This window comes from Lissotriton helveticus, chromosome 4_1 (genome assembly GCF_964261635.1).
Source record: "Lissotriton helveticus chromosome 4_1, aLisHel1.1, whole genome shotgun sequence".
NCBI lineage: Eukaryota > Metazoa > Chordata > Amphibia > Caudata > Salamandridae > Lissotriton > Lissotriton helveticus.
In genome coordinates this window covers 1403627642-1403639896 of record NC_136063.1, presented here as the reverse complement: position 1 = coordinate 1403639896, position 12255 = coordinate 1403627642, and the positions used below count along the sequence as shown (strand labels likewise).

Sequence of the window (12255 nt, the reverse complement as noted above, 5' to 3'; positions counted from 1 at the left end):
ACCTGAAGCCATCTTGATTGGAATAAAGTGGTAACTCTTAAAACATTTAATTTAAAAAGGAACAAAATGAGGGGGTATATTTTGCCACAGAAAGTATGATTAGTGCTGCAGAAAGAAAAATTAGGGCACATTTTGAGTGACTTCTCAAATCCTCTTCTATTTCATTAAAAAAATTCTGATATGCAGTCTCCCAAGATGGCCACCAGAGACAAAAGAGCCCAAATGTAGCCCAAATATCACCCAGATGTAGCCCAAGTATAGCCCAATGACAGAATGTCCCAGAGTGTTCTAAAGAACAACTAGAGCGCTAACAGTCTTACTTATGACAAAAGTATGGCACACCAGAAGCCATCTTGATTGGAATGAAGTGGTAAGTCTGAAAACATTTAATTTAAAAAGGAACAAAATGAGGGGGTTCATTTTGCCATAGAAAGTATGATTAGTTCTTCAGAAAGAAAAATTAGGGCACAGTTTGAGTGACTTCTCAAATCCTCTTCTATATCATTAAAAAAATTCTGACATGCAGACTGAGACATGCGCTCTGAATACCAGCAGCAGACTTCCCTGGTGAGCAGTAGCTTTACTACAGTGATCTAATGAGCAACTAGAGTGCAAACATTCAGAATTTATGGCAAATGTGTGACACATCTGAATGCCTTCTTGATGGAACCAAAGTAAACAAGCATTGAAAATGCAATAGATCTCGCCCTCGTTTAAGTTAAAGCCACTGCGCGGTGCCTGCCGCTTTGTGCATGCAAATGCGATGCATGCATTTTTAACCTTGCGGCGGGTGCAGCCTGAAGCTGCACCCGCCGCAATGTTAAAGATTGAGGATGTGACCGCCACCCTGGCGGTCACATCCTAATCTGCTCGGAGGGAACGCCGCAGCCCCTGCGGACGTTCCCTCCTCCTCAGGGGTCGCGGACGGACTCAAGTCCGTCCGTGATCCTAATCGGGCCCTTAGTTAGGAATTAGCATTTAAAAAATCTTGCAAATTCACTGAAAAAACCATCGGTTTCAAGCCTTATATAGTTAGGAATTAGAATTTAAAAAACCTTTGAAATTCACTGAAAAAACCATAAGTTTCAGGCCTTATATAGTTAGGAATTAGCATTTAAAAAACCTTTAAAATTCACTCAAAAAACTATACGTTTTAGGGGTGTTATAGTTAGCTGGACATTTCACTCATACAAAACCATTGAAATTGCTCCTATATAGTTAGTTGTACTAACTATATTTCGCGCACCCGCAATCCACTGCTGATGATGTCACATATTAAATCATTCATGACATGGTCAGTGACATCACTGATGACATCTCAAATGACATCACTGATGACATCACTGATGACATCATCCATGTGACAATCACATACACCTTTTCATACACTAGTAAAATCTTTCATCACTCTTTGTAAAATACAGAGTATCATATTTGAATACATTGTTACAGCAATACAAGTATCTAAAAACCCACTCAGTGATTCATAGATGTTTACACACATCTAATCACTTACCTGTAGATTCACTCATGCATGCTGTCAATGAACAATAGAACACTATCAAAAATACTTATACACCTAAATCGACATTACACACCAGCACACATCCTATTTACATATGAAGTCATCCTACTCACTTATGCAAACAATGGGTCTTACTTACATATTTACTTAGCTACACACTTATACAAACACAACTTCATCTATTCATTTAGATAGTAAGTCATACTTAGTGAATTATAAAATCATTATTACAAATATAAAGTTATCCATACAGTCACTCACACAATCATTGAGTCTTATGTATACTTATTTATATACAACAACTGACACATACACTGCCTTTTATTTTTCCAGTTTGTTGGACATGTACCATTGAGAAATATATTTGCTCATCACCACACCCATAAAGATATTCACTCACCCAAACAACTGTTAGAACATGTAGTTTTAACTTCATATATCTAGTGAATCAACTATTCACACATCTTTGGGCAGTCACACACCCCCCACCGAACCACACACACATTCACTCTCCCATACAAATACTCAGTTAACTAATCAATAACTAATATAGACTTTCACATAGCTAGTAACCAACTGGAGAACCAGTTTACACAACAACTGACAAAGTGATACAGATATTCAAACAGTTTAGTCACTATCCACTATATTTAGTGAGACACTATAAATTGGTCAAGTAAACAGTCAATTACACTGCTACTAAATCCTCCATCCAAATATTTATTTTTATATATCCACTCATTCTTCAATGCAAATTGCTATATATATATATATATAATGCATATTTAAATAACGAAGCAAACCACATTCACTGGGCGATGTCATCAGTGATGTCATTTGAGATGTCATCAGTGATGTCACTGACCATGTCATGAATGATGTAATATGTGACATCATCGGCAGTGGATTGCGGGTACGCGAAATATAGTTAGTACAACTAACTATATAGGAGCAATTAAAATGGTTTTGTATGAGTGAAATGTCCAGCTAACTATAACACCCCTAAAACTTATAGTTTTTTGAGTGAATTTTAAAGGTTTTTTAAATGGTAATTCCTAACTATATAAGGCCTGAAACCTATGGTTTTTTCAGTGAATATATATATATATATATATATATATGTGAGACAGCTCCACAGCAACCTCCGATCCCGTAGAACGGCGAAGCAGGAAGACAGACCACAGGATCAGATAAGTGAAGATTTTTTATTTCAAATGGTAGCATTTGAGTGAGCCCTAGTTCACAAGCGGAGAACGACGAATATATATATCTATATCTATATCTATCTATCTATCTATCTATCTATCTATCTATCTATCTATCTATCTATCTATCTATCTATCTATCTATATATATATATATATGTGTGTATATATATATATATATAAACTGGCAGTATCCACAGCAGAATCACGGACACAACATTAGCTGGTTGCCAATATGAAAAAGCTTGTTTATTTAAACCATAAGGTGCAAGTCATAAGACGCGTTTCGGACACAGACTGTGTCCTTGGTCACTCAAGTTGCTATAGAACAAACAGGAAATTTAAACTCACAGGCACAACCAAAATCACGTGATCGGCAGGAAAATAAATAAATAAAAAATACTTCACACTATACACTGAGAGAACCTCTATACATGTATATATGACTATTAACCCTGTCATTTTAACAATCTATACAGATATTAATTATTTAAAAAGACACATGGGTGTATGATATGCAAAAACTAAATAAATCTAACTAATGATAATGACATAAAAACGTGTGCAAATACACAGTTTATAATATTCCATAATATAAATCCAGGACTCTGCCTTCAAAATACATGACCATACTATATCGATGTGCAAATACGCAAATGTTCACAATTGTATGTGCAAAGACCGCTAATGTAAACAATTGTTTGTGAAAAAGAGCAGCATGTTATTTCAATGTGCAAATACGCTAATGTTGACAATTGCATGTGCAAAAAACGCTAATGTAAACAATTAATTTAAAAAAGCATTGGCACCTTAGGTCCATAAATGCTAATGTAAACAACTGAATGTGCAAAAAACGCTATTTGTAAACAATTCATTTTGGATACTAATATCCACGTCAGTGCAAAAGCAAGCATATGCAATATATGGAAAAAGATGCAATGATATATAAAAAAAACTCTATCAACAAGTTTTAGTAATTAGCAGTTCGAGCCATGCCATTCATTATCCAAATAACGCCATACCAAAGATTCTATACTATAACCTGCCTACACGTTAGTGGAAAAGTGCCTATTTGATGCTTGAGGATGATAAAGAATATAATAATAAATGTGAAAAAACAATGTTGCAAAAAATGAAAGAAAATCCCCTCACCAAAAAAATGTGATAAAATATGGGAAAGGCAGCAGATGACATATTGAGCTGGAGTCCATTAGCACAAATGCAATGTCAATTTCATAGTTCTAATACTAAAAATAATAAACAACCATCTAACGGTGTAACTCCCACCCAACACACAGTTGATCATGTGCCTTTCGACGAATTAAAAATACCCAAAGAGACACTCATAGCTAAATGGCACAGTCAGCAACGATATATAGTCCATCAATTTGATAATGTTCATCTAGGAAAGCACAATATGCTCCAAAAAATGGCCAATCTCCAACAAATCTATAGGGGAGACAAAAGAGTTGGAACAATTGGTAAGTCGCAGCCCCTATAGTTAAAGAAAATTGTATAAATCATCCCCTGTATTCATCCAGAAGGAAACTTGGTGTCCAGCTCTATAATGTATTTGGATTCTAATTGCCGCAGTAATTGTTCGCGATTCCCTCCTCTCTTATTAGTGGTACTGCATCAATAACGAAATATTGTAGACATTTAAGATTACTTTCAGGTTCCGCTTTAAAATGTCTAGCGACTGGATATGCTGGATCTGAGTTGACGATTGCACGCAAATGCTGTAATATGCGCATGTGCACTGGCAACTTAGTGCTCCCAATATAGCACACGTCGCAACTGCACCTCAGTACATATACAGCGTGGTCAGTTCTACTTGTATAGTGTTCTCTTAATTTACGCTCAAAATCAGAGAAAGTTGTTCGATACGTGGTGGTATTATTGCCAAATTTGCATGCTTTGCATGAGCTGCACTTGGTGAAACCTTTCTTGGGAGTTACCCAATTAGTGAACTTAGTGTTCTCAGCACTGTTTTTCACCAAATCATTTTGCATCGAATAGGCTTTGCGAAAAGTAACAGTCGGATGTTGAGGGAGCACTTTCTTAAGAGTCAGATCAGTCATAATTATTGGCCATTGTTTCTTAATGATGGCAGTGATGGCCTTTGCTTGTTTACTATACGTAGTAATCAATCTGAACTCGACTCCCTCAGCATCAGTTTTGTCGTTAGTGTCAGAGGTGCATGCTGTCACTCTCTCAGGGTTGAGTAATGCTGCCCTATCATTAACATTGACTTTTCTCCTTGCCGTGTCCAACTTCTAGGCATCATACCCTCTAACCATTAGTCTCACCTTAACCTCACCCTGATGTAAATCGCGGATTGCATCAGTGCTACACGCTCTATGCATTCGTAAAAACTCACTCTATACAATGCTGGCTATTGTGTGCCGGGGATGGAAGCTCTTGGCATGCAATACCGAGTTGCCTGATGTTGGCTTTCGGTAGAGGCTAGTTGTGATTTTGCCCTGTGTGACTTATACATTAATATCCAAAAAACTGGCACTGGTTTGATCAATATGGGCAGTGAACTGTAAATTGAGATTGTTGACATTGATGTTGTTAACAAATTTCTGGGCATGATCTTTACTTCCCCTCCAAATGACAAAAATATCATCGATGTATTGCCACCAATTTATAATGTGTTCCGACCATTCTCTGGCGTGTTGTACCTTGAGGACATGCTCCTCCCACAGGCCCACATGTAAACATGTGTAGCTTGGGGAGAAGCATGCCCCCATGGTCACACCCCGCAATTGTTGGAATACTGTGTTGTTAAACATAAATATGTTATTACATAAACACCACTTTATCATACACATTAACATTTCATTATTGCGGTACATGTTGGTAGATCGTTTACCCAAAAAGTGTCCAACTGCCTTAAGTCCATCCTCATGAGCGATGCTTGTATACAACATGGAAATGTCCATAGTCAAAAACAGAAATTCATCGGACCGCTCAGTGTTGCTCAGTTTGAATAAAAAATCTGTAGTGTCCTTGATATACGAAGGCAGTTGTACTACAAACTCCTGAAGATAGAAATCAATGTATTTGGAGGTGTTCTCGAAAGTACTTTTGATGGATGAGACAAGCGGCCTCCCTGGAACAGGCCGTGTCCCTTTATGTACTTTGGGTATGAAATATATGTTGGGTAAAATAGGGAACTCATTGTTTAAAAAGAAAAATTCGTCCTTAGAAATCAATCCTTCCCTTCTCCACTTGCTGAGGTCCCTTTGTAGTCTTTCTGAACTCTTTTTACATTGGATAAACTGCTTTTACAATAACAGTTCGCATCAATCAGATGGTTGTATGCTTCATCAATGTACTCTTTTTTGCCCCATAAAACGATATTGCCCCCCTTGTCAGATTGATTTACTACTATGGTATCGTTGTTTTTCAGCTTCTTCATTAATTGGAAATATTGATTGTCAGTGCGATTGCAGACCGCTTGTTGTTTTTTTGTACTGATATGTAGTTTTTTTAGTTGGTCAATCACTCGGTCATGGTAAATATCATTCGCATTGCGTGGCATGTTGGGGACAAAGGTGGAGATCTGTTTAAATGGACTTTTACCCGGTTTAGTTATGTCCACCCCTTCTTGCATTGCTGCATCTTGTGTACTTGATTCTACTGCTGTTTGTTCACGCAGTTGGTGTAACGTATGTATCATAGACATGTCTTTAGCCTGTAAACTGTCTACTTGTGCTGGGTCCGAAGTTTCATTTGATCTACCCGTAACCTCCATGTTTTTCTTAATGGTAAAGTACTTCTTCAGTTTGATCTTTCTGATGAATTTGTACACGTCTATTCTGGTGTTGCAATAGCCAAAATTACTTTCTGGACAGTAAGAGAGTCCTAATTTAAGGAGTTGTTTTTCTGCCGCATCTAGATCCACATCCGTCAGGTTGTCAATAGTGTTATCCTCCTCTATTGGGCTTTTTTCCATTGCCGATTCAACTGACCTCGCCCTCTTGCTCCTGAGGCATTTCCTCCTTTGGCACCTTCGGACGTTTCTCCTTTGCTTGTTGAGGCGTTTAGATTGCGTGGCCTCAGTGATTGCTTTCTTTGCATCCTCATATATTCCAACTCCTCCACATGTGTCAGTTGGCCCAAATCCCCTTGTTCTGAACCTTGAACCTGGGTTGCTTGCTTTTGATTCAGTTTCACTATGAATCAAACTGGCGTCTGATGCAGAAAGGTTGGAATCACTACCAGCTCGTTCAGAGGGCACAGTGGCTGCCAGTATTTTGCTGATCATCTTGCCCTTTTGTCTACGCAGATTGTCACATTTCAGGGCAAATGTAAATACCTGCCCTTGTTCGTAGTTGTTCTTGTCCCTGCTGAACTTGAAGGCTTTTCTGGTTTTAATCACTCCTTCCTGTTTTTTCAAGCGATCATTCATTTCCTTAATGTTCTTTACTATAAATTCCTTTTGGCTGTCATGTTCTGGTTTATTTAATTCCTGTTGTACTCTTGCAATCTCCTCCATATTTTTGTCTCTGTCAATTTTGGCGTATTTGACTAACAAACATACTAGACGCATTGAGGCTTCGAGATTGCTCTCTGCCCATTCTTTAAGAAGCATAGGGTTTGGACGGTCGAAACTCGGGGCCAACATAATTCTAAGGCTTCTCGGAATCCTCCCAAATTCATGGTATTTTTGCAATGACTTATTTTCCCACCATTTGGTGAGTTCACTTCTACTGTTCCTTTCTAGTGCTTTCAAGAGATTTTTAATATTGTTGTTGGTGCTGGCATGTATTGTTTTGCTGTTCCTTTGATCATGTGGTACTCTAGGCAGATTCGTAAAAAGCTCGTCTGCTGCCATTTCCTGTACAATTTCGTCTGACATGACACCTTCTTAATCCGGTAAAAGATATATCGCTTATATTGAGTAGTAGATGCCGCTACTCAATAATTCGGCCCAAAGTCCAGCACCTCCCCACCTATTGTGCACAGAAAATGCTGACTAACTCGCCGCGTGCAGAATGGCATTCCAGCGAGTCCTCCGACTCCCGTAGTAATGTCCCCGCTTCGCGTCTCCCGCAGCGCTCTGTGCTATATAGATATATATATATATTTAGATATATTGAGAGAGACATAAATATATGTATACATATATACACATATAAATATTACAACCAATATTTGAATATTTTTGCTACAGTATTTTGACAGCACGATATTTAAAATATATTAGTGTGGTAGAATACCTATGCAATGCAGAGTTAGAAAATTACCATTGTTAAAATACAATATTGTGGTAGAATACATGCGCAATGCAGTCACAACAAATTAATGGCTAACTCATATCTAGTTATGTATATAGTTTGCGGGATAAGTTACTCTCCAACATGTTGATATGCTGCAAAATAATGTTTCCTGTTTTGGTGACTTATTTAGGATGTAAAACAGTAGAGAGCTCTGTGAAAGTGTATTCAGCACTCTCTTTGACAGAAAGTAATATTAATAATTATTGATAGGGTTAAAAGAATTCTTTAGATGTTTTTCTAATTTATGACCTACACTGTAGTTGTTTAGTCAGTAAATTTGTAGGTAAGTCTGAAGATGGAGATTAATATAAGGAAGTATGATGCTCGGTAGTTCATCAGCAATTTTTAAAATCCAGAGAAATGTGATCTGCATAAATGAATGTTGTACATCCGCTCTGTTACAAGTGCCATAGGGAAATACCCAGTGGTTAATTTGTACACAAAAATAAGTGCCTGGCTCTTGTCAGGAGGTAGCTGGCACCAACCCAATTTCTCCTGTTAGTGCAGCCTAAAACAGAACCAAATGATAACCATGAAAGTGGGGAGCAGATGTGGTTTAATGACCTGCGATGCAGACTTTAGAGCTGGGAAACCAGGTTTGAGTCTCAGCATCAGCTCAGCATCTTGTTATTCTGGACAAATCACTTAATCTCCGTGTAAATTAATGTGTCCTTAACTGGTGCTCATGCAAAGCACTGGTGTTGGATATTAAGTGCTAGTGCTGAGCACTGAAAACCAATGGCTCAAATTAAGCACTGTATATCCCATACACCTTTTTGCAAGTGCATTATATACTATGCCACTTATAATAAGGTGGATGAAATATTTGTCAAAATAGTGACAGAATACCCGTATGCCAAACTCTGCATAAGGCCCTTTGCCTAAATCACTAATATCATGCCTTAACGGGTTATCAAGGCCTTTGCAGGATCCCATTCTAAGATAGCATTCTGGTTACACGTCCAACTTTATGGTTTCCACTATTATTTGCAACCGCCTACATCTCCTGATTTTTTATTTTTTATCCCTCACTCCCCTCCAAAGAAGTTTATTCTAGATAACTGAGCCCCAGCCACCCCTTCTAATGCTCCTTTAAACAAATAACCCCTTATTCATATACGTTCAATAAAGATCTTCAATGTTCTGCACACTTGCAAAAGTGAATGTCAATGTTTCATTATGAAAGCTTAGACTGCACAAGGCTAAGCATAAATAAATAATATAAAGAAATTATTATTAGGAAAAAATGTGAAACCATTGGTTGACCATTGAAAATACCTAGAACCATTATTTATTCCTCTGACAGCAATTCTCATTCTTTAAGTATGTGAGATGGTACTGCTTTGGAGGCTGTCCTGTTGCCACAAACAAATATATAATAGCAAAGGATCCACCATAAATGAAGTGTGATTAATGCTATGAGCACCTTAGGATAGGAAGCTAGATCTCTTGTAGTACTTGCATGTCACAATATCAGGCTGACCTAGATTGATTAGACATATGTCTTATAAGCAGTATTAACTATATTCCCTATTTGCCAATATTTTGCTATGACTGAACTTCAGGAGTAAACCATGAATAAGGCAGGTGTTCACCTGCTCACTCCTGAAACTCGTGACGAAACTATAGTACTACAAGAGTAGGTCACAATTACTCATACACCAATGGTTGAGAATCAGGCCCTAAATGTAAGCCTGGGCAGAGTTCCGCAACCGCGAAACTCCATGAAGTGCAAAAAAACTCTGCCGCACTACGCAGAGCTCTGCAAGCAGCGGAGTGCATTAGATAAATGCTGCCCGCTGCGAGTTTCAGTACCAAGTGCTTGTTTGCACTGTGTAATCATCACAAATGGAAAATGCACAGTGTAAGCGTGTGCTACTTCGTTTCTGCCGCTCAAGTAGATTTTTACTTGAGCTGCAGCTTTCTTAACACAAATGGCCTTTTCCTCAACACGAGCGGTCGTGAGCATATGCGACCACTCACAATGAGAAATCTGACTGCCCGCATTGAGAAATCTCGCAAGCAGGTTGATTTTCCATGCTCTTGCTCGCCAACTTAAAGTTGACGATCTTGAATGAGGAAAAATCTTGCTGGGTGGTGGATTTTACTCACTCACGCTCGCCAACTTGATGTTGATGAAGTGGAGCGGAGTTCACCACCCAGACTTACCTAAATGTCTCCATATCCTTGTTTGTGTAAAAAGGCTGGGGTATATATGCTTTTAATTTCCACAGAAGTAGCAGATGTATGTTTGTAGGATGTGCACATTTTCTTGAACAAGTGGTTGCTTGTCAGAATGTTTCGAAAAAATATTGACTCGCCAAAATTGTTGTGAATTATTTATAGGTAAGTATACACCTACTATTTTCAACTCTACGTTTACTTACCTTAACCAAGGCTTACGTATATATACATATCTTCATGATATTTTAGTCATGATGTTTTGGAATGTCGATATTTAGATGTTGATATTCTTGTAGTAAACCGTTGCCAATACAAGTAACTGTCAGAATACGATGAAACCAACTTCCACTGCTATCAATCACTTTGTAGGACTGCTGTGGTGTGTAGGGCTATTGCTGATTTTGAGTCCCCAACAAGCACAAAGTAAACCTTGAGAGTCTAACATCAGAATTATGCAAACACTGCATGGTATCCTCTTGTTCATTTAATTGTTATTGTGGTTCTTACAGATAAAATGCTGAAGTCTTGCCCCACTGAAGATGTCCATTTTCAAATGATTCAGAGGGAGAAATTAATGTCCTGCCTGCACGCTTGTGGAGAAGACAAAGAAAAAGATCTGCAAATGATTCATCGTGAATCTGATTTCTCAAATATGTATTCCTCAGGTACATTTAACCAATCAATGGAAGCAGATTTCAAAAGATGGCAATATGACTAAAATACGCATAAATGGATAAACATTTTAAACATCAGTAGTGTATTATGTGTACCCTTTGATGCAGATACACATCATCTGAAACATTGGATAGTTGATATAGAAGCTCTATTAACAAAACACTAAGCTGCTTTTCTGATTGGTCAGTCTTGCTCAATATAATTTGACACACATTTGTTTATCTTCACTCTGTGTGCACATTATTTCTGTATGCAATAGTTTATCTGTTGACAAAAATTACTAAATTTGATGAAATCCCATTTCCATTGTCTTCTCCTCCCATCCTTTCCCTACTCTCCCCTCCTTGATCTTGTCCTTGCATCTCCTTTCCTTCCCTACTCTTCCCTTCCTTCCACTTCTTGACCCTTGCCTTGCATCCCTTTCCATTGTGTTCCCTTCCCCTCTCTAATTTTATCTTATGTTTCCTCCCTTTCCCTCCCCTACTCTCCCTTATTTTTCTCCCTTCCTCCTTCCTTCCCTTTTATCCCTTCCCTTATATTCTCTTTCCTTCCCTACATTCAATTACATGCATCTCACTGTTGCTTGTTCATGTCCCATAAAAGTCAGGATATCAATAATTGTTCCAGAAAACAACAAATAGAGGCGACAGCAGGCCATCTCCTGACTTACACAGTCTCCAATACCTCTGTTGGTTCCTGACAAGAGAAAAAAAAAGAAAATACAGTGCATGCAAGTAGGTATTTCCCATTCACAATGACCAAGATGTATATGGCCCTAAAGAAAAAAAGACTTTGGAAGACCTGCCCTTGAAATGATGGTCCTGGTGGCATCTTAAAGGTGTATGCCATGTTGAGATTTAGCTACTGCCTAGCAATTTAAAAGGATGATGCCACTTTATACTGTGCCATCATCCACCAACCATGAATGAGCCTGAGAATCAGCAAATTTGACAAAGCGGACAGTCGCCATTTTATGGCATTTTATGGCAGATGACTGGCACCTGCCAATCTGATGAGGACTCACCTAGTGATTATGTGATTTTTCTTAGCTTCTGCTTGTTACCAACGTCTTTTGAGAATTTTTTTTTTGTATTGTAAATAAGGAAATGTTTTGTGTTCTTTTTGAAATTTATTTTAAAAAAGAGTCAAAAAAGTAGGGCCTCAACAAGGAGGAGCTACGCGGGCACCCTAGATGGCCGCGTGAGCACAGAGCTCTCCGGACCCCCGCCGCTCTTTGCTATTTATCCTGATGATATCCTGAATTCTTGGACGGATTATTGAAGAGGAACCTGGGCTGATCTCTTTACTCGCTTCAGAATTTGATTTGGACCCGGGGAACCAAAATTACGTCAATTCGAACTTTCCGGGCCCACCC

The 12255-nt window shown here is 38.3% G+C and overlaps 1 protein-coding gene across 3 annotated transcripts in view; it reads left to right on the top strand.

Moving 5' to 3' along the window:
* Nucleotides 1–12255, top strand: part of LOC144829132 (glutamate decarboxylase 1-like) — a 927195-nt gene that overhangs the window by 320055 nt on the left and 594885 nt on the right. For all 3 annotated transcript variants that reach the window (XM_078687953.1, XM_078687955.1, XM_078687954.1), the window contains exon 2: nucleotides 10715–10870. In XM_078687953.1, the coding sequence (XP_078544079.1) occupies nucleotides 10715–10870 (156 nt within the window). The remainder of the gene's footprint in view (nucleotides 1–10714; nucleotides 10871–12255) is intronic.